This window comes from Salmo trutta, chromosome 19 (assembly GCF_901001165.1).
Source record: "Salmo trutta chromosome 19, fSalTru1.1, whole genome shotgun sequence".
Lineage (NCBI taxonomy): Eukaryota > Metazoa > Chordata > Actinopteri > Salmoniformes > Salmonidae > Salmo > Salmo trutta.
Window position 1 is genome coordinate 16,315,268 of NC_042975.1, and position 23,528 is coordinate 16,338,795.

General features: G+C 41.3%; 1 protein-coding gene across 1 annotated transcript; it reads right to left on the reverse strand.

The window, feature by feature from the left end:
* Positions 1 to 9,537, reverse strand: dcps (decapping enzyme, scavenger). The gene is made up of 6 exons (XM_029699897.1): positions 9,135 to 9,537; positions 8,538 to 8,688; positions 2,545 to 2,690; positions 1,707 to 1,820; positions 1,418 to 1,528; positions 1 to 1,014 (listed from the first exon to the last, which is right to left on the reverse strand). The coding sequence occupies exons 1-6, from the start codon at positions 9,336 to 9,338 to the stop codon at positions 748 to 750; spliced, it is 993 nt and encodes a 330-aa protein (XP_029555757.1). The 5' UTR covers positions 9,339 to 9,537; the 3' UTR covers positions 1 to 747.
* Positions 9,538 to 23,528: the final 13,991 nt, after the last annotated feature.

The following is a 23,528-nucleotide window of genomic DNA, read 5'->3' on the forward strand; positions in this document are numbered from 1 at the left end:
ATGGTTGTACAATTCTTTATTTCTGTTCAACAAATATATTTTAAAAAAGTTTAACAAAAAATGAGCAACTGCAAATTCCGAATCCACCAAGGCAATACAGTACAACTACAGTTGAACCTCAATCCTCAGGACTTGTATTAAAAACAAAATAATCTATAGGCTACAGAGAGACAGATAGTGCTTTCAGAAAAGTATTCACACCCCTTGACTTTTTCAACATTGTGTTACAGCCTGAATTTAAAATGGATTAAATAGATTTTTTGGCTCACTGGCCTATACCCAATTACCCATAACGTCAATGTGGAATTTTGATTTTTGAAATGTTTACAAATGAAAACCTCAAATGTCTTGAGTCAATAAGTATTCAACTCCTTTGTTATGGGAAGCCTAAAGTTCAGGAATAAAAAAAATTGCTTAAGTCACAGAAGTTTCATGGACTCACTGTGGAATAAATGTTTAACATGATGTTTGAATGACTACATCTCTGTACCCCACACATACAATTATCGGCAAGGTCCCTCAGTCGAGCAGTGAATTTCAAAGACAGATTCAACCACAAAGACCTGGGAGGTTTTCCAATGCCTCACAAAGAAGGGAACCTATTGGTAGATGGGTAAAAATAAACATATCAAATATCACTTTGAGCATAGTGAAGTTAATAATTACACTTTGGATGGTGTATCAACACAGTCACTATCCCTCTGAGGTCCTACCATAGTAGTGTTATCTTGTTTAGACGTCTAGACACTACAGCTTGCCGGCATCCTTGAACTTGCTGAGCAAGCCTTCGTCAGCCCGCAAGGGAAAGGAGAGGGAGCGACTGTGGTAGTACTGGGAGTCTGCCTGGAGGTTCTGGATGACATCCGAAAGCAGGTGGGCATGCTCCACCCCGCAGCCCGGGGCCTCGTAGCTCAGGGCGTTGAAGTGGATGTGGAGGTGGTAGTAGGACGGCTGGTAGTGGAGGTACACCTTCAGCTTACTGGCTGCCACACCGTACCTCTTCAGAATGCTCTCCTGTGATAGGGGAAAGCACCATGAAAAACAAGCACAACTATTTGACAGAGTAAGGAGAACTTGCCCCAAGACCCATCAAACTCAACTCTGGACCTCAAAGCCAGTTCAACTGCAGATTTTCATTGTTCCCCTCTAATTAAGGACTGATTTAGACCTGGGACACCAGGCGTGTGCAATTAATTATCAGGTAGAACAGAAAACCAGCAGGCTACAGACCATGTAGTGTAAGAGTTAAGTAGTGATGCTGATCATTAATCTGTACCTAGGGGAAACTTCACCCCGGAATGTATTTGACAGGAAAAGTAAATGGTTTGATGACAAGAAGGTTGCTAAATAAACAGTCAGTATTCCTAGATTTAAATTTAAATACGAAAATATGTATGGATTATAGGATCCTTCTCACCTCTCCCAACTTGCGGATGTTAGTCAGCGATGGCAGATGCAGCGCTGTCAGGTCTCGCAAACTTTTGATGTCCCTTCGATGAACGATGGCAATCAAATGCAAGTCATCCAACTAGGGGAAGGGGGAAAGTAACCATGTGCTCAATAGGAGGCTTGAATGGCATCTCCATTGTCCACTTTGGCCCTATGTATAAAGTGTCTCAAAGTTGAAGTTCTGATTTAGGATAGGTTTAGACTTTTAGATCACAATGAATAAGACTACTTGGACAGGATCATACAAGGTATGTCACCTGCTTTTGGTCCCACTTGAAGTCTGGGAGCAGGACAAAGCCGACGTCCTGATCTGGGTCTTCATAAACGATGCGCTCTGCCTCCGCTTTCTTCTCCAAGATGTTGTACACCCACTAGAGGGGAAAAACACAGCGACAAGAAAATCATTGCCACATAAATCATAGTGCAGGTTTACAAATCACAGTCTTTCAATATTGGCAACCATTAACTGGATATTCGAGTGATATTAAAGTAAACTATACCTGACAAGTATGAGAAGTTTAGGTTAATTTCCCCATTCTTTGTGAGCTCTGCCTGTCAAGCAGCAGAAGGGCGCATTTGCCGATGTACTGTTACTGTACACTGTTTCAAATACCTGCCATTTGTTGAAAATTGCCCACTCGTGTTCTACGTGGTGATGCAAAGACCTTTATTAGTGAAAGGCATTTCAAGTCTTTTCAGTTAGCCTTTCCATTCCGCTTTGTTCACCTAAAAGAGCTGGCTCCAAACACTTCTTTGTTCAGTAGCCATGATTGTGTTAAATAAACATGGGTGGGGCCTCAGACTGGCCTCTGACGGAGGCCTCCAAATTACTAGTCCGCCCATGACCGCGGCATCACGTTAACCCTTTAAGATTGGCGGAAAGCCCTTACTAATGACCTCTCAAGCATCCGTGACACATTGCCCAATCTGGCTCTTCTATATGGATGGTGTTGTAATCCCAGATTGAGGATGATCCCCTGTAAGAACCGTGCATTTACTGAGTCGACAATCAAGGCCTCCGAATGTGGAGTGGGAGACTGTGTAGTGGGATACTGTGGGACTAATATTTTCACCTTGAAAGCAATGAAATGCTACCTGTACACTGAAGCTCTGACTCTGAATGTAAGGTAGGGTGATAGAGCGGTAGTCCTCCCCAGTCTCCTGCACCAAGTAGGTCTCCTGGCGCAGGTATTTCTTCACATGCTTCTCTGTGGCCGGACACACCACCGTGGTCTTGATCTCTTTGGAACCAAGGAACAAGACAAGGATCAATATCACATCAGATTTCAGTCAGAGATTTGAATTCCATTAGGAAATGATAATGTTGCCACTTCGCATTGCAGAATTATTTGATTTGGTCCAATGTATTGAATCTACAGCTGTCCCCGACTAACGCAAATCTTGGTTGACCGAGAGTCGTTCTGTTCCAATCGATTGGTCAAAATGTTTAAGCTTGTTTTTCCATATATCGACAGACACACCTTATGTGTTTAAATAAAACCAACTACATATGCACTGAGCTTGTCTGATACTTTAAGCACACTGTTTGATTAAATAATTAGGACACACACACACACACACACACACACACACGACTCAAGAAAGAGCCTGATGGTCACACACAGTTTTAAAAAATTACAGCGAGTGCCCGTGTGACTGGCTCACGTTTTGTCGCTCTCCTCCTTAATGCAGCGAAAAATGCACAACAGCACAGCAAGTGTTTATTGCACTGTCTGTGTTGAAGCTGCAACAATTTCAGCCATTTAGTTTCTTGTTTTTGAATGAAAAACTGTTACCGAAATCCCTAATTTGTTTAGGAAAAAAACATTCCCTATTCCCTCAACCCTTGCATGTGACCCTATTGGTCACATGCATGCAATGCTCAAATGTTTTGAGTAAAGACATTTACTCGAAACATGTGAGCATTGCATGCATGTGAACAATAGGGCCTGACCTATAGCCAATCAATCACATCAATAAACTGGTTATAACAAACTCCGAACACAGTAATGTCGACAGCAAAACGGATGCGGAGGACGTGAAAAATTAACTTGTAATGGGCAAATGTTTACAGGTTGCTCAGGAGGAAGTCAGATCTGTGGAAGACATTTGACTAAGTTGTGGAAACTACTGGAGATCTAGAAAAAGGAGGGTATAGGAGCAAGCGTTGCATGAGTATTGTGTGCCAAACAGTTGCTGTTAGAATATAATATTATTTTTTCTGATCGTTTGGAACAGTGTAAACGGTAAATAAATTTGTGTACCAGAGAGTCTGTTCTAAAGAGAAAAAAAATGATATCTAAAGCCTTTATTACAGCAGACTAAAAACAGTTGAATGCATTCGTGACTTGTAGTTGATTTATTGTTCAGGCTAATCATTCAAAGCTCCCTTTTATTACATTTTAAAACTAAAACCCTTGATTGCTTTTCAAAGCATGAATGTCTCGTTTGCTGTGTGATGGTATGAACGAATGAATGACTGGTTGACACAGTACCCTATATATTGAAATATAGGCTAAGGTATTAAGACTAAACAGGACGCGTTCTTAGGCCTACAGCTCGATGGTGTTATACAAGGCTACTATGCAAAGCCTACTAATGATAACGACATTACTTATTATGATGATCATAATAATTGTAATAATAAGGAGATCAAGAAAAAGGACGGTATAGGAGAGCTGCGTGCATATTGTGTGTGACAAACAGGTGCTATTAGATTACAATATTATTTCTCCGCCTGTTTGCAACAGTATAAACCCCACTAAATAAATAAGTAATACTAGTCTGTTCTAACGAAAAACTGTAAAGCCTTTATTACAGCTTAGCAAAGATGATTATTTTTTAATATTTTTTTAAAAACAGACAAATCTGTGAAATTGCTTTATCTGACATTTTGCCGTTGCATGAGGCTTGGTGCTCACGGAATCAGTAGGCTATTAAACAAACACTCAAACAGGCAACATCTGTCTTATTTCTGTAGATATACGTGGATGATTTATAAAGCCAGGCACATTTAACAGTTAGGCTATTGATTATAGACCTAATTTAAGTTGGTTTGTGCTCTCCTCAATTTTCGTAGACAATTAGGCTAAGCCCTATTCGCACGGGACTAGTATTACTAGAGAATGTTGGTTATGTAATTATTACCCCAGAATGTCCATTATTCCAGGTAGCCCGTATTTGTTAATAAGATTTTTTCTTAACTGACTTGCCTAGTTAAATAAAAGGTTACATTTTCCAAACTGCCTCATGTAATTCTTTATTTTTTTCCAATGAATTGACAGTTATGATGGAAGCCTGGAGTTTTTTTTCAAGACTTCAGATGTGAGGTAAACAGTGCACTTGCACTTGAGATGCGTTTAAGGCTATGCTTGCGAAAGTGAACTTATCATTTCCAAACATTTAGGTCAGTTGTATGCTGCTTTGCGATCTAGTACACAGGAAGGGTTAAGTTAAATAGGCAACAAAAAAAATACTAATACAAAAGGGAAACCCAGCCGCAAGCTGCCCAGTGACGCAAGCCACCCAGACGAGATAAATGCCTTTTGTGCTCACTTTGAGGGAAGCAAAACTGAAGCATGTATGAGAGCACCACCTGTTCCGGACAAATGTGTGATCACGCTCTCCGTAGCCGATGTGAGCAAGACCTTTAAACAGGTCAACATTCACAAGGCCAGACGGATTACCAGGACGTGACTCAGAGCATGCGCGGACCAACTGGCAAGTGTCTTCACTGACATTTTCCTCCTCTCCCTGACCAAGTCAGTAATACCTATATGTTTAAAGCAGACCACCATAGTCCCTGTGCCCAAGAAAGCGAAGGTAACCTGCCTAAATGACTGCCACCCCGAAGCACTCACGTCGGTAGCCATGAAGTGCTTTGAAAGGCTGGTTATGGCTCAAATCACCATCATCCCAGAAACGCTAGACCCACTCCAATTTGCATACCGCCCCAACAGATCCACAGACGACGCAATCTCAATCACACAGCACACTGCCCTTTCCCACTTGGACAAAAGGAACACCTATGTGAGAATGCTGTTCATTGACTACAGCTCAGCGTTCAACGCCATACTGCCCACAAAGCTCATCACTAAGTTAACCTCTTATGGCTAGGGGGCAGTATTTTCACGGCTGGATAAAAAACGGACCCGATTTAATCTGATTATTAGTCCTGCCCAGAAACTAGAATATGCATATAATTATTAGCTTTGGAGAGAAAACACTCCACAGTTTCTGAAACTGTTTGAATGGTGTCTGTGAGTATAACAGAACTCCTATGGCAGGCAAAAACCTGAGATGCTTCTGTTCAGGAAGTACACTGTTTGAACATTTCTTGCCCTTGTTGATTCTCTCTATCTATTACAAGGGATCTCTGCTGTTACGTGACACTTCCCACGTCTCCAATGAAGTCTCAGAGCCCGGGAAAAACAGGAATGACGTAATTCAAAGCCCTGGCTGAAGCACACGAGAGCAAAAGCTGAGTGGTCACTCAGTGGACTAAGCCTTACGCTCGCGACCCGCCCCCGGCTTTCGGTTTTTCCCTCAGTATACAGACAGGCAGATTCCCGGTCGAAATATTATCGCTTTTCTACGAGATAAATTGCATAAAAATTGGTTTTAAACAGCGGTTGACATGCTTCGAAGTACGGTAATGGAATATTTAGAATTTTTTTGTCAAATTCTGCGTCATGCTCGTGGCCGAGATTTAGCGTTGGGATAGTGTCTAGAACGCACGAACAAAACGTCTTGATGGAACATAACGATGGATTATTTGGGACCAAACCTACATTTGTTATTGAAGTAGAAGTCTTGGCAGTGTATTCTGACGAAGAACAAGCAAGGTAAGAACATTTTTCTTATAGGAAATGTGATTTTGGTGAAGGCTAAACTGTTTGGGTGTCTAAATAGCTAGCCCTGTGATGCCGGGCTATGTACTTAGATTATTGCAAAATGTGCTTCATCCGAAAAGCTATTTTAAAATCGGACATATCGAGTGCATAGAGGAGTTCTGTATCTATAATTCTTAAAATAATTGTTATGCTTTTTGTGAACGTTTATCGTGAGTAATTTAGTAAAATCACCGGAAGTGTTCGGTGGGAATGCTAGTTCTGAACGTCACATGCTAATGTAAAAAGCTGGTTTTTGATATAAATATGAACTTGATTGAACAGACATGCATGTATTGTATAACATAATGTCCTAGGTGTGTCATCTGATGAAGATCATAAAAGGTTAGTGCTGCATTTAGCTATGGTTTGGGTTTATGTGACATGATATGCTAGCTTGAAAAATGGGTGTCTGATTATTTCTGGCTGGGTACTCTGCTGACATAATCTAATGTTTTGCTTTCGCTGTAAAGCCTTTTTGAAATCGGACAGTGTGGTTAGATAAAGGAGAGCCTTGTCTTTAAATAGCTGTAAAATAGTCATATGTTTGAAAAATGGACGTTTTCGGATTTTAGAGGAGTTTGTATTTTGCGCCCCGCCCATCATTGGATATTGGAGCAGACGTTCCTGTAGATGTAAGAGGTTGGACCCTGGGACTAAACACCTCCCTCTGCAACTGGATTCTGGACTTCCTGACGGGCCGCACCCAGGTGGTAAGGGTAGGCAACGCTACATCTGCCACGCTGATCCTCAACACGGTGGCCCCTCAGGGGTGCATGCTTAGTCCCCTCTTGTACTACGTAGCCAAGCACGACTCCAACACCATCATTAAGTTTGCTGACGACACAACAGTGTTAGGCCTGATCAACGTCAACAATGAGACAGCCTATAGAGAGGTCAGAGAACTGACCGTGTGGTGCAAGGACAACAACCTCTCCCTTAACGTAATCAAGACAAAGGAGATGATTGTGGACTACAGGAAAAGGAGGACTGAGTACACCCCCATTCTCACTGACGGGGCTATAGTGGAGCAGGTTAAGAGCTTCAAGTTCCTTGGCGTCCACATCACCAACAAACTAACATGGTCCAAGCACACCAAGACAGTCGTGAAGAGGGCACGACAAAACCTATTCCCCCTCAGGAGACTAAAAAGATTTGGCATGGGTCCTCAGATCCTCAAAACGTTTTACAGCTGCACCATTGAGAGCATCATGACGGGTTACAACACTGCCTGGTATGGCAACTGCTCGGCCTCCGACCACAAGGCACAACAGAGGGTAGTGCGTACAGCCCAGTACATCACCGGGGCCAAGCTTCCTGCCATCCAGGAACTCTATACCAGGCAGTGTCAGAGGAAGTCCCTAAAAATTGTCAAAGACTCCAGCCACCCTAGTCATAGACTGTTCTCTCTGCTACCGCACAGAAAGTGGTGCCAGAGCACCAAGTCTAGGTCCAAGAGACTTCGAAACAGCTTCTACCCCCCAAGCAATAAGACTCCTGAACAGCTAATCAAATGGCTACCCAGACTATTTGCATTTGCCCCCCGTCCCCCCCACCCACCCTCGTCTTCTACGCTGCTGCTACTACTCTGTTATTATTTATGCATAGTCACTTTAAGAACTCTACCTACATGTACATATTACCTCGACACCGGTACACCCTGTATATAGCCCCGCTATAGTTATTTTACAGCTGCTTTTTAATTATTTGACATTTCTCTCTCTTTTTTAAAATATTTTCTTAACTGCATTGTTGGTTAAGGGCTTTTAAGTAAGCATTTCACTGTATGTCTACACCTGTTGTATTCGGCACATAGCAGATTTTAATAAGATATCAAATGTTCATATACATCCCCAGGAATATTGACACTTTTACATTTTCTGACAAGCGAGCACTTAGATATGGTCATTTTCACATTCATATGTTTGGGAATTACTTATAGTAAGGATTTGTGAAAATTAGATAGCAATATAGAGTGGGAAAGGGCCATGCGTTTGGACAATTAATAGACACTGCAGTAAATAACACATTTGTCTTGTCCAGGCCCGGATTCTACACAGACCAGTGAGCCATAGTCAATCAGAGATACAGTAGGACCTATATGCAAATAAGCTCCCTCTCAAGGGAATCACACATTTTCATATCATAAATGTTCATGTCATTTTGGAGCAGATCTAGCCTATGTATCCTGGGGCATACCATTCAAATGAGCAGGGGGTTGGAGTTGATACGTGCTGTAGATATCATTCCTCATGTCCAACTTCAGTCTGGAGCCATTGAAAATCTCCAACAGGGTGTCTTCCCTGATAGGGGTCTTCTCCAGAATGATGACCGCATCCTGGTCGTTCAACTGATAGGGAAATAATGCATTGTTGTTTGAGATTCAATGGACAGTCCACCTTGTTAACTAGCTACCGAGACATTCGAAAGTTAACAAGGTTAAGTATTTAACTACATGTATTGTTCTCATCTAGTTGGACAGGACATGCATGATACAAATAAACTATTTTATTCAACAAACGACATCTCGCGGCCGTAGGCGGCCATCGCTAAATTGGTTCGTACACTGACGACTGGTCACTTTGACAACAGGCAAGCAAGACGAATTATGCGATGCGAGCTTCTACCAAGCTACTAACATTTGCAGTTTAAGTGTCTGCAACCACAGCTTTCCAACCTATAAGATATAGCTATTTAACGTTACCACTTATAAACATCTATAAGCTTTTTGGTTTTAGTTTAGCTAGCTATTAGCCAACATTGACTAACTAGCTAGATACCAGTAACGTTAGTCACCTTTCCGTGTACGAACATATTTTTCTCCCGTGCAGAGTCCCGCAGAACCGTTGTTGTTTTAAATCCGAACAAAGGATTTTCAGATGCTGAATTATTGTGATTATCTTGGTCACTATTCGGGTCATTTTTTAGACGTTTGGCCTTTGCAGCATCAGTTTCATTTCTGTCCGCAAAATCAACATCACGTTTACCAGACTCCGCCATTTGTATTCTGAGGTACTTCTTCTTCGGTGGGGTTTTACGGCAGACTACATGCTTATTGCCGCGACCTACTGGGTGGGGTGAAAACGGAGAAACTTTAACATAGGAAATAAACGAAGGGTGAAAAAACACTCATATCCCCCCAAAACAAACAGCCCAAAACAATATATATTATTATATAAATAATAATCTCCCTCTTATTGGGGCGGCAGCGTAGCCTAGTGGTTAGAGTGTTGGATTAGTAACCGAATCCCCGAACTGACAAGGTACAAATCTGTCGTTCTGCCCCTGAACAAGGCAGTCATTGAAAATAAGAATGTGTTCTTAACTGACTTGCCTAGTAAAATAAAGGTTAAAAAAATTATTAATGTTTACTCAGATCCCTACACAGGCTCTGGGGCCTGAGAGGGGGGAACTTATTTGGACAATATTCCTTGCAATATTTCAGCTGATAAGTCATGTAGATCCAAAAACCTTTTAGACCCTCACAATGATTTCCAATTTGTACTAGTTTGGCCAGTTCAATTTATCACCTGCTCAATGAATGCAACAAAATCAACTTTCTTCACGATCATTAAGGCCTATATCAGGAACGCAACTGTTGAACAACATTCTCAGCACACAGTGTGCTGAGAATGTTGTTCAACAGTTGCGTTCCTGATATAGGCCTTAATGATCGTGAGGAAAGTGGATTTTGTTGCATTCACTGCCATGTCTTCCTCATCTTCATTTGGTCTCATCTTCATTTGGTCTAACTATGTCCACTGCCTCCGCATAGGAGACATGCTGGACAACCCTGATACTTGGTACTTCGATCCAGTAGCGGTGCGTAGCGGTGCGTGGGTAAAATCACAAGCCTAGCCAGTAAAAAAGCCATATTGCAACCTGTTGTGATAATTGCATTGTTTGCTCTATAACCCATTTGTTCATAAGCCATCATGATATACAATAAGGTCGTGACAACAAAAAGACAACAGTCACACAATAGGGGAATAAATTCAACTACACATACATTTGTTTCATCACAAAACCAGAGAGCAACATCTGTCCGGTGTAGTCCACATAGCAAATATTGCATGTAACAAACAGGTATATCACCTGCAGCATAGTCAAACAAGTTAATGTTTTCGCCAGTTTACTAAACAGCTATTGATTTAGAACATCGGAGTTACTGCAAGTCAGCACAAAGACAACAGGAGCACTGCCTCCGCTATTCCAGCACCATTTACACTTAAACATTTAAACATCATCAAATCAACAAGGCTATATATGCTTACTTTAATACACTGAAAATAAACTTAAAGATACCAAAAACTATTTAGTGCAATCAATGTTGCTAAATATCATGTGGCTGTCCATGATTTCTGTCTGTGCCTTTGTGTGTTTAAAAAAAAAAAATGAAACGGTCTATAGCGCTGTCATACAGTACACTTTTAGTTTGTGTTGTCATAGGCTACCTAGCTAAAATTCAGTGGTGTAAAGTACTTAAGTAGTACTTTAAAGTATTTTTACTTAAGTAGTTTTTGGGGGTATCTGTACTTTACCATTTACATTTTTGGCAACTTTTACTCCATGCATTTTCCCTGATACCCAAAAGTACAGGAAAATGGTCCAATTCACACACTTACTGTATCAAGAGAAAATCTCTACTGCCTCTGATCTGGTGGACTCACTAAACAACAAATGCTTTGTTTGTTAATTATGTCTGAGTGTTGGAGTGTGCCCCTGGCTATCCATCAATAAAAAAAAGAAGAACATTTGGCCATCTGGTTTGCTTAATATACTGCTCAAAAAAATAAAGGGAACACTTAACAACACATCCTAGATCTGAATGAAAGAAATAATCTTATTAAATACTTTTTTCTTTACATAGTTGAATGTGCTGACAACAAAATCACACAAAAAGAATCAATGGAAATCCAATTTATCAACCCATGGAGGTCTGGATTTGGAGTCCACACTACAGGCTGATCCACCTTTGATGTAATGTCCTTAAAACAAGTCAAAATGAGGCTCAGTAGTGTGTGTGGCCTCCACGTGCCTGTATGACCTCCCTATACACCTGGGCATGCTCCTAATGGAGGTGATGAATGGTCTCCTGAGGGATCTCCTCCCAGACCTGGACTAAAGCATCCGCCAACTCCTGGACAGTCTGTGGTGCAACGTGGCGTTGGTGGATGGAGCGAGACATGATGTCCCAGATGTGCTCAATTGGATTCAGGTCTGGGGAACGGGCGGGCCAGTCCATAGCATCAATGCCTTCCTCTTGCAGGAACTGCTGACACACTCCAGCCACATGAGGTCTAGCATTGTCTTGCATTAGGAGGAACCCAGGGCCAACCGTACCAGCATATGGTCTCACAAGGGGTCTGAGGATCTCATCTCGGTACCTAATGGCAGTCAGGCTACCTCTGGTGAGCACATGGAGGGCTGTGCGGCCCCTCAAAGAAATGCCACCCCACACCATGACTGACCCACCGCCAAACCGGTCATGCTGGAGGATGTTGCAGTCAGCAGAACGTTCTCCACGGCGTCTCCAGACTCTGTCACGTCTGTCACATATGCTCAGTGTGAACCTGCTTTCATCTGTGAAGAGCACAGGGCGCCAGTGGCGAATTTGCCAATCTTGGTGTTCTCTGGCAAATGCCAAACGTCCTGCACGGTGTTGGGCTGTAAGCACAACCCCCACCTGTGGACGTCGGGCCCTCATACCACCCTCATGGAGTCTGTTTCTGACCGTTTGAGCAGACACATGCACATTTGTGGTCTGCTGGAGGTCATTTTGCAGGGCTCTGGCAGTGCTCCTCCTGCTCCTCCTTGCACAAAGGCGGAGGTAGCGGTCCTGCTGCTGGGTTGTTGCCCTCCTACGACCTCCTCCACGTCTCCTGATGTACTGGCCTGTCTCCTGGTAGCGCCTACATGCTCTGGACACTACGCTGACAGACACAGCAAACCTTCTTGCCACAGCTCACATTGATGTGCCATCCTGGATGAGCTGCACTACCTGAGCCACTTGTGTGGGTTGTAGACTCCGTCTCATGCTACCACTAGAGTGAAAGCACCGCCAGCATTCAAAAGTGACCAAAACATCAGCCAGGAAGCATAGGAACTGAAAAGTGGTCTGTGGTCCCCACCTGCAGAACCACTCCTTTATTGGGGGTGTCTTGCTAATTGCCTATAATTTCCACCTGTTGTCTATTCCATTTGCACAACAGCATGTGACATTTATTGTCAATCAGTGTTGCTTCCTAAGTGGACAGTTTGATTTCACAGAAGTGTGATTGACTTGGAGTTACATTGTGTTGTTTAAGTTTTCCCTTTATTTTTTTGAGCAGTGTATAAGGAAATTGAAATTATTTATACTTTTGCTTTTCATACTTAAGTACATTTTAGCAATTCCATTTACTTTTGATTCTTAAGTATATTTAAAACCAAAAACTTTTAGTAGTATTTTACTGGGTGACTTTCACTTTTACTTGAGTAATTTTCTATTAAGGTATCTTTACTTTTACTCAAGTATGACAATTGAATACTTTTTCCATCACTGCTAAAATGCTTGCTAGCCTAACTTCATCATATGGGCAACAATGAACCACATTACCAGCTAGCTAGCTAGTTAACATGAGCCTACTAGGCTAAATCTAGGCTACATACTGTATAGAACTTAAATTGTCTCAGGTCCATGGCCCAACATTAATTTATGGTTAGATCAAAATCGCCGTCATAATCATTGGCCTGTACAGAGAATTAAGTCAAAACCACAAGTCCAAATCCCCATCTCCATCCTTGGCGTAGAAAGGGCAGATTTAGCAAGCTAGCTATTGCAGGACATTAACACAAGTAGACCAGAAACAGAAGTTTTTCTGAAAATGACATTTTGCTTAGGAAGTGATTTGGTTGGTTTGAAGCCAAATCCAAACTGGCCTCCCTTGGTGGGTGTTTTGCTGCACCAGGAGAACCCTAAGTTGAGCTCACCTGAATGCTTATTGGCTAATTATATATATGTTTTTTTTATCAAGGGAGGCTAAATGCTTGCTGGCATCAATCAATCAAATGCTACGACAGCAACATGTTATGTACTGTACTCTTTTGGTCAGACAGCATCAGATACCTGGGCTACACATACTGAGACAGAAGAGGGGCGCTGTTTCCCTCACTCGGAAGATTTCTCCGGTGAGATTCATGAAAATTAAGAAAACAAAGAGAGAGAAGATAAATTATTTTATAATTTTATTGGTAAAAAAAATGTTGGCAAGCCTTGCTTCCCTTGGTATCCATGAATACACGCCACTACTTCAATCTCCTTCATCCTAACCGGGCACTCCTGGAACATGATTCCCTCTACTTTTTTAACATCGTTGATCCTTAGACTCTACGGTTTGCCGTCCCTCGACTTTGTCTTGGGCCTAACAACACCCATGCCAATATATCCTACAAACACTGGCTTCGCGGGCATTATCACTTATTTTGATTCATTTATTCATACCATTTCATCCTTCCACAAAATATATTCCCGACACAAATCTAGGGTTTCTACCCAAGCTGGCTGGTCACTTGTTCTATTGGTTCGGTTGTCAGAGACGCAAGCCAGTCATTCAGTCTTTTTGTTCTGTATCTATGGACGCCACCCAGTCGTTCGTTCTAAATGTTCCATTGCCATACTGGCTGGCAACATTATTATCCCTTGCTTGCTAGCTTGCCAACTACGGCTAACTTACAGTCACGTCAAACAGTGCAGCCAGAATAACAGCAAAGTAGACACTTGCCAGGAGTCCAAACTTCCTACACTTGCAACATTGTAGTGGCTTTTGCACATATGCTCTCACCACATATTTTATATATGAGCCATGACTACATGGAACTCTATTCCACAACAGGTAACTGATGCAAGTAGTAGAATCAGATATATTTTTTTTTAATACACCTTCTAGAACAGTGGGGACTGTGAAGCAACAAACATAGGCACAGGCACATGCATACACACACATAACATATACACTATACACACACGTACACATGGATTTTGTGTTGTAGATATGTGTTAGTGGAGTAGGGGCCTGAGGGCACACACTTAGTGTGTTGTGAAATCTGTTATGAACGTATTGTAATGTTTTTAAAATTGTATAACTGTCTTAATTTTGCCAAACCCCAGGAAGAGTAGCTGCTGCCTTGGCAGCAACTAATGGGGATCCATAATAACTACAAATATAACCCCATCTCTCGAAAACCCTTCTCTGTAGGGTTTTTGCTTGCCAAACGTTTTTTTTAGAAACATATGCTGATATGCCCCTTATCTTTCATATCAGCAAGAAATAACATTTTAAATAAAAATATACACTTACTGTAGCAGTTTTGCACAGATTAATACACTATGTGTGCCTCCAGTTGAAGATATATCCTTCCTAGTTATGCTAACACACAGCCATGTGTTCAGAGAACTCTAGATCGCTAATTAGCACAAGTTAGCACCTATGCCTTCCGTCTGTCTTCCATGAACAAACACTGTAACATGGAGATATGGCCATGTGGGAACACTAATCCTAACCCTAGTTAGCTGGGTTAATATACCCCAGCATTACATCTGCAGGGAGAATGTCATCAAACATCACTAGACCCCTGGTCCGTGGAGCCTTAGTGCCTTCTTCTTCTGCTCTTTGGGTAGCCAATCACTCACTTCAAAAGCAGTACCTCTTGTGGCAAAACTGCAGATACTGCATTTTTTATGTTTTTATTTTACCTTTATTTATACTGGTTTATTCTCATTGAGATAAATATCTCTTCTCCAAGAGAGACCTGGTCCAATAGCAGCAAGGGGAACAACGTTTCAGACAAACCAAATTACATACTCACACACAACATTAAACAAAACTAGAAACACATATACAGTACAACAAAAACATATTACATTTAAAAACACAAATATCTTGACTAAAAACAGCTGGCCTAAAAACAATTACACTCTTCTATAATATATACATCGATCAAGTGTTTGAACTCCGCCAACGAAACTAGATCATCACATTTTAAAATGTTCAAAAGAGAATTCCAGGACTACGGTGCTAAGTAACTAAAATTATTTCTACCATGACCTGTTCTAATTTTTGGTACTGTTAGAAGCAAATCAGAATGGGACCGTAATTGATACTTATTTACTGACCTAACTAAAAAAGAACAGAGATAAAATGGCATTTTACCCAATATGGCCTTATAAATCAGTGTATACCAGTTTATAAGCCTACGCAAGGTCAATGACGACCAGCCAACAGCGCCGTAGAGATCACAATGATGTGTTAGACGTTTCTGATTTGTAATGAACCTGAGGGCTGCATGATACACTGAATCAAGTGCTCTCAGGGTAGTGGCTGAGGCCTGCATATATATAACATCACTAAAATCTAAAACCGACAGTAATGTACATCGTACCAGCTCCTCCCTGGCCACAAAAGAAAAACAAGCCTTATGCCGGTAATAAAATCTTATTTTCAGCTTGAGCTTCCTTATCAAGTTCTCTACATGCACAGTGAAGCTCAGCTTATCATCAACCCACACACCCAAATATTTGTACACTTTAACTTGCTCTATATTATGTCCAGCCAATGTAGCAATGACATGATTTGTAACATGCCTGGCATTTGAAAATACCATGCATTTTGTTTTTACCCGAATTTAGAATCAGCTTTAAATCAAACAGATTCTGTTGTATGATGTTAAATGCTTTTTGGGCATTTTCAAAAGCTAAAGATAAACTACTACCACTTGAATAAAGAACAGTATCATCTGCATGAAAATGAACATCCACTGTTTCAATAAGATCCCCAATGTTGTTGATATACAAAATGAACAACAGTGGGCCCAAAATAGAACCTTGCGGAACACCTGAGCACTCCTCTATGGACTCAGATTTGCAACCATCCGCCATTACACATTGTGAACGATTTGATAGGTAATTTATAAACCAATCTAGAGCATGACCAGTAATTCCACAACATTTTAACCTTTGCACTAACACAGCATGGTCCACGGTGTCAAAAGCCTTCGACAAATCAATAAAAACCAGACACACAATGTAAGTTCTTATCAAGAGCACAGTGGATGTCATTTAAAACCTTCAATGTTGCTGAAACAGTGCTGTGGCCAGACCTAAAACCTGATTGCATTCCATTTAAGATATTGTTTTCTGGAAGTAGGTCTTTAGCTGCCTACTAACTAAGGACTCCAGTACCTTTGATAGTACAGACAATTTTGAAATGGGTCGATAGTTGTCAAGTAGCGAGGGATCTCCACCTTTCAGGAGAGGCAGTACAAAAGCAGATTTCCATAACTTGGGGATTTCGTTAACATCAAGCGTAAGGTTAAAAATACATGTTAAGGGGGGAACAATGATGTCAGTGGCTAGGTGTAGGAGGCAGGGGTCTAGTTCATCAGGGCCAGGGGATTTTTTTTAATCAATTTCTTTCAGGGCTTTACACACTTCCGAAACAGAGAAGGATGAAAAGGAAAACCTGGTGAAGGAGTGCACAGGGGTGACAGGTAAATTTATAGGGGGCTCAATTATACCTTTGACCTTTTTAAATAAACTGCCTGCATCTAAAATAATGCTGCTTCAAGGCTTTCAGAATGGAGGTTCTCTCAGTTACAATCTGAGTGTCGACCAACAATTGTTTAGGAAGCTGTGTATCTTTTCTGCACTCCAAACCTTTCACTACTTGCCAAAATTTGGATGGATTATAAAAATTTTGTGAAGTAGATTTCAGGTAGTGGTCTGCTTTCAATTTACGGATCATAGCCACACCCATATTTCGAAGACGTTTAAAAGCCATCCAATCATCTGCCAAACCAGTCCCTCTTGCTTTAGCCCACATAACATTTCGTTCCTTTATGATTTTTGTAAGTTCCTTAGTAAACCAAGGGTTCTCTCTGCCCTTAATCCTGAATTTTTTAAAAGGGACATGCCTATTGCATACATCCTGGAATGCGTTGTGGAAGTAAGAAAAGGCTAGTTCAACATCAGGGATTAATTCCATTCTATTCCATTCAATGCTAGATACATCATGTAAAAAACCTTGAATATCAAACCGCTTCCAGTTTCTTTTCGTAATAACACGTGGAGATTTCTTAGGAATTTTACCATCTCTCACACAGGCAATAGCACAGTGATCACTTATGTCATTTTCAAAAATACCAGAAGCATTAAAACTATGAGGAGTATTGGTTAAGATCAAATCAATCAAAGAGGATTTCAGAGGATATTTTATATTCAACCTAGTTACACTGTTGAGAATCAGTGAGAATGACCACAGAGAACTTGTCTTTTACACAAACACCACCACCCTTAGATTTACGATCTTTATGAAAAACATTGTAACCATTTATGCCAATATTTTTGTCTGTAATAGATTTTTTAAGCCAGGTTTCAGAAAGCATAAATACATCCGGGTCGGCAGTTTTTATCCATATATTCACAAAAATCAAGCTTCGGCAGAAGGCTTCTTACATTCATATGCAAAAACTTCAGGCCACTCTGACTACTTAATTCGGCAGGGGTAAGAATGTCAGGACCTGGATTAGACTGGACATTTCCAGACAAAAGTAGCAGCAAGATAATGGCAAGTCTAGATCGAGGGTTACAACATTTGGAGTTACAGACAGCACTTGAACGAGAATCCATAGTCACCAGAGTCTTTAACGCCGCATATTTCAGGAGATGTGTGAAGTCCAGAGACATGGTTAAGTACCAAGAGAACAGTCCTGACATGTAAGCGCAAGAGTCTGATTTCTCCCATATTGCTCGGGAGAAATGTGCGTAGTTCTCATGTGCATTTCCGGAGCAAGCGTGGGGTTTCTCACAATACTCGAGGGAGAAACAATCATATATTTCCTCATTCACAGTGCAACGGGCTCCAAATGTATCGACAACATTGTAAAAGCCAAGGGTAGACACAAGCAAAATGAACAGTAGCATCATGTTGCCACAACAAAGGAGTTAAATACTTATTGTCACGACTTCGGCCGAAGTGTTGCAATGAGGAGAGTGTTGCAGTGAATTGGCCCAGCATCGTCCAGGTTAGAGTCATCCAGACCTATGAGGGGTGATCCAAGCGGTTCAAAGAGCTATTTTTTTCTACCAATCAAATTTGTCTGACAATCAAAGTTCCTCAGAATAACTCACGTCGGAGAGTTAGATAAGATGCAAGCATAACCCTTTACTCCGGTATAACAAGTTACAGGCCATTTTCTAATGCATTATTGCTAGGCTACTGTATTTTTAAAGGGTGGCTGAACTTCCTGACTTTAAATAAAACCATTTTTTATCATCGACATTTGGAACTATGGACATTTTAAAATATTGTCCCATTGTATCATTTACTGATGGTCCCTAACTAGCCCCATAGGGATATTAAATGTCAAACCAAATTGACCATAGGCATTACAATTGGGTCAAGTGCAGCTGCACTCTGAATTGATGATTACTTGGGTGCCTGCAGCTGTGGCAATGTCAAATCAAATCAAATATATTTATAAAGCCCTTCTTACATTAGCTGATATCTCAAAGTGCTGTACAGAAACCCAGCCTAAAACCCCAAACAGCAAGTAATGCAGGTGTAGAAGCACAGTGGCTAGGAAAAACTCCCTAGAAAGGCCAAAACCTAGGAAGAAACCTAGAGAGGAACCAGGCTATGAGGGGTGGCCAGTCCTCTTCTGGCTGTGCCGGGTGGAGATTATAACAGAACATGGTCAAGATGTTCAAATGTTCATAAATGACCAGCATGGTCAAATAATAATAATCACAGTAGTTGTCGAGGGTGCAACAAGTCAGCACCTCAAGAGTAAATGTGGCCAGAATTGAAATAAACCCAACCTAAAGAAAACTGTTACAGTGCCTTTCATTCCGTAACATTATTTCCTATCATTGCACAAATCTCAGGTTTGGACGAGACTAACTTTATGACCAAAGTTAACCTATTTCAGCTGGGTAGTCAATTTTTACACAATAATAAATGTTTCTGATTGATATAGATGACACATAGATCATTTTCAAAATGAGAAATTGCTTTTTACGGGCAATCACTCATTAAATGCAAAGCTGAGTGTTCTAAAATAAAATGTCATTTGTCAAATGCTTTGAAAATAATACGTGTAGACTAACAGTGAAATGCTTACTTACAGGCCCTTCCTAACAATGCTGAGAACAAATAATAGAAAGACAATAACACAAGGAAAAAATATACAATGAGTAACGATAACTTGGCTATATACACAGGGTACCAGTACTGAGTCGATGTGCAAGGATACGGGTTATTTGAGGTAGATATGTACGGTACCAGTCAAAAGTTTGGATATGTACTCATTCATGGGTTTTCCTTAGCCAAATACATTTAAACTCAGTTTTTCACAATTTCTGACATTTAATCCTCGTAAAAATTCCCTGTCTTAGGTCAGTTAGGATCACCACTTTATTTTAAGAATGTGAAATGTCAGAATAATAGTAGAGTGATTTATTTCAGCATTTATTTCTTTCATCACATTCCCAGTGGGTCAGAAGTTTACATACACTCAATTAGTATTTGGTAGCATTGCCTTTAAATTGTTTAACTTGGGTCAAACATTTCGGGTAGCCTTCCACAGGCTTCCCACAATAAGTTGGGTGAACTTTGGCCCATTCCTCCTGACAGAGCTGTTGTAACTGAGTCAGGTTTGTAGGCCTCCTTGCTCGCACATGCTTTTTCAGTTCTGCCCTCACATTTTCTATAGGATTGAGGTCAGGGCTTTGTGATGGCCACTCCAATACCTTGACTTTGTTGTCCTTAAGCCATTTTGCCACAACTTTGGAAGTATGCTTGGGGTCATTGTCCATTTGGAAGACCCATTTGCAACCAAGCTTTAACTTCCTGACTGATGTCTTGAGATGCTTCAATATATCCACATAATTTTCCATTCTCATGATGCCATCTATTTTGTGAAGTGCACCAGTCCCTCCTGCAGCAAAGCACCCCCACAACATGATGCTGCCACCCCTGTGCTTCACGGTTGGGATGGTGTTCTTTGGCTTGACAAGCCTCCCCTTTTTTCTTCCAAACACAATGATGGTCATTATGGTCAAACAGTTCAATTTTTTCATCAGACCAGAGGACATTTCTCCAAAAAGTACAATCTTTTTGGAGAAATGTGTGCTGTTGCAAACCGTAGTCTGTCTTTTTTATGGCGGTTTTGGAGCAGTGGCTTCTTCCTTGGTGAGCGGCCTTTCAGGTTATGTCAATATAGGACTCGTTTTACTGTGGATATAGATACTTTCGTACATCTTCACAAGGTCCTTTGCTGTTGTTCTGGGATTGATTTGCACGTTTCGCACCAAAGTATGTTCATCTCTAGGAGACAGAACACGTCTCCTACCTGAGCGGCATGACAGCTGCGTGGTCCCATGGTGTTTATACTTGCGTACTATTGTTTGCACAGATGAACGGGGTACCTTCAGGCATTTGGAAATTGCTCCCAAGGATGAACCAGACTTGTACAGGTCTACAATTCTTTTAATGAGGTCTTGGCTGATTTCTTTTGATTTTCCCATGATGTCAAGCAAAGAGGCACTGAGTTTGAAGGTAGGCCTTGAAATACATCCACAGGTACACCTCCAATTGACTCAAAGTATGTCAATTAGCCTATCAGAAGCTTCAAAAGCCATGACATCATTTTCTGGAATTTTCCAAGCTGTATAAAGACATAGTCAACTTAGTGTATGTAAACTTCTGACCCAATAGAATTGTGATACAGTGAATAATACGTGAAATAATCTGTCTGTAAACAATTATTGGAAAAATTACTTGTCATGCACAAAGTAGATTTCCCCAAACTCTAGTTTGTTAACAAGAAATTTGTGTAGTGGTTGACAAATGAGTTTTAATGACTCCAACCTAAGTGTATGTAAACTTCTGACTTCAATGGTCCAACTTATCCCAAACCATCTCAATTGGGTTGAGGTCGGGTGATTGTGGAGGACAGGTCATCTGATGCAGCACTCCATCACTCTCCTTCTTGGTCAAATAGCCCTTACACAGCCTGGAGGTGTGTTGGGTCATTGTACTGTTGAAAAACAAATTATAGTCCCACTAAGCGCAAACCAGACCATAAGGACCTTAAGGACAGATTTCTACCGTTCTAATGCCCATTGCTCGTGTTTCTTGGCCCAAGCAAGTCCCTTCTTATGATTGGTGTCCTTTAGAAGTGGTTTCTTTGCAGCAATTTGACCATGAATGCCTGATTCACGCAGTCTCCTCTAAACAGTTAATGTTGAGATGTGTCTGTTACTTGAACTCTGTGAAGCATTTATTTGGGCTGCAATTTCTGAGTGGCAGTTAACTCTAATGAACTTATCCTCTGCAGCAGAGGTAATTCTGGGTCTTCCTTTACCGGATTGACTGAACTTCATGTCTTAAAGTGATGACGGACGGTCGTTTCTCTTTGCTAATTTGAACTCTTCTTGCCATAATATGGTCTTGGTCTTTTACCAAATAGGGCTATCTTCTGTATACCACCCCTACCTTGTCACACACAAATGATTGGCTCAAACGCATTACGAAAGAAAGAAATTCCACAAGTTAACTTTTAACAAGGTACACTGGTTAATTTAATTGCATTCCAGCTGACTACCTCATGAAGTTCGTTGAGAGAATGTCAAGAGTGTGCAAAGCTGTCATCAAGGCAAAGGGTGGCTACTTTGAAGTATCTCAAATATAAAATATATTTTGATTTGTTTAACACTTTTTGGTTATTCCATATGTGTTATTTCATAGTTTCGATGTCTTGATGTCTTCACTATTATTCTACAATGTAGAAAATAGTAAAAATAAAGAAAAACCCTGGAATGAGTAGGTCTGTCCAAACTTTTGACTGGTACTGTAGATATAGGTAGAGGTAAAGTGACTAGGCAACAGGATTGATAATAAGCAGTAGCAGCAGCGTATGTGATGAGTCAAAAGAGTTACACCATGCCCATACCGGATGCGCGTGTCAGCGCATCGTGTGCAAATTTATTTGATCCCCCGACACTAAACGTGATCACGACACGCAGGTAGAGATATCAAAACAAACTCTGAACAAATTATATTAATTTGGGGACAGGTCGAAAAGCATTAAACATTCATGGCAATTTAGCTAGCTTGCAGTTGCTAGCTAATTTGTCCTATTTATATATCTAGCTTGCTGTTGCTAGCTAATTTGTTCTGGGATATATACATTGAGTTGTTATTTTACCTGAAATGCACAAGGTCCTCTACTACGACAATTAATCCACACATAAAACGGTCAACCAAATAGTTTCTAGTCATCTCTCCTCCTTCCATGCTTTTTCTTCTTTGGACTTAATATGGCGATTGGCATCCAAATTTCATAGTTACCACAACAACCGACTGAACTCAGTTCATCTTTCAATCACCCACGTGGGTATAACCAATGAGGAGATGGCACATGGACATCTGCTTCTAAAAGCCAATGAGGAGATGGGAGAGGCAGGACTTGCAGCGCGTTCTGCGCCACAAATAGATGCAACTTATATTTTAGCGCCTGGCAACGGAGACGCTCGTTGGTGCAATGATTGAATAACATGTATGTGTACATTTATTTTGCAACGCTCGCGCATGCGATGTGGCCGGTGTGGTCAGCATGTCAATGCAAGGGGGGGGGTCAATGCAGATGGTCTGGTTAACTATTTAGCAGTCTTATGGCTTGGGGTAGAAGCTGTTCAGGGTCCTGTTGGTTCCAGACCTGGTGCATCGGAACCGCTTGCCGTACGGTTGCAGAGAGCAAAGGCTATGACTTGGGTGGCAGGAGTTTTTGACAATTTTTAGGGCCTTCCTCTGACACCACCTGGTATTGAGGTCCTGGATGGCAGGGAGCTTGGCCCCAGTGATGTACACACTACCCTCTGTTGCACCTTGCGGTCGAATGCCAAGCAGTTGTCATACCAAGCGGTGCTGCAGCCAGTCAATATGCTGTCAATGGTGCATCAGTCAAACTTTTTGAGGATCCAAGGGCTAATGCTAAATTATTTTCAGTCTCCTGAGGGGGAAGAGGCGTTGTCGTGCCTTCTTCCCGACTGTGTTGGTGTGTGTGGACCATGTTAATGACGTGGACACAGAGAAACTTGAAGCTCTCAACCCGGCCCACTACAGCCCTGTCTATTGTGGACAACAGGTTTTG

Coding starts and splice junctions, on each gene's coding strand:
- dcps (XM_029699897.1), bottom strand. CDS start 9,338: ATGGCGGAGTCTGGTAAACGTGATGTTGATTTTGCGGACAGAAATGAA. Junction 8,689..9,134: donor ATATGTTCGTACACGGAAAG/GTGACTAACGTT, acceptor TTTCCCTATCAG/TTGAACGACCAGGATGCGGT. Junction 1,821..2,544: donor GTCAGAGCTTCAGTGTACAG/GTAGCATTTCAT, acceptor TTTCCCCTCTAG/TGGGTGTACAACATCTTGGA.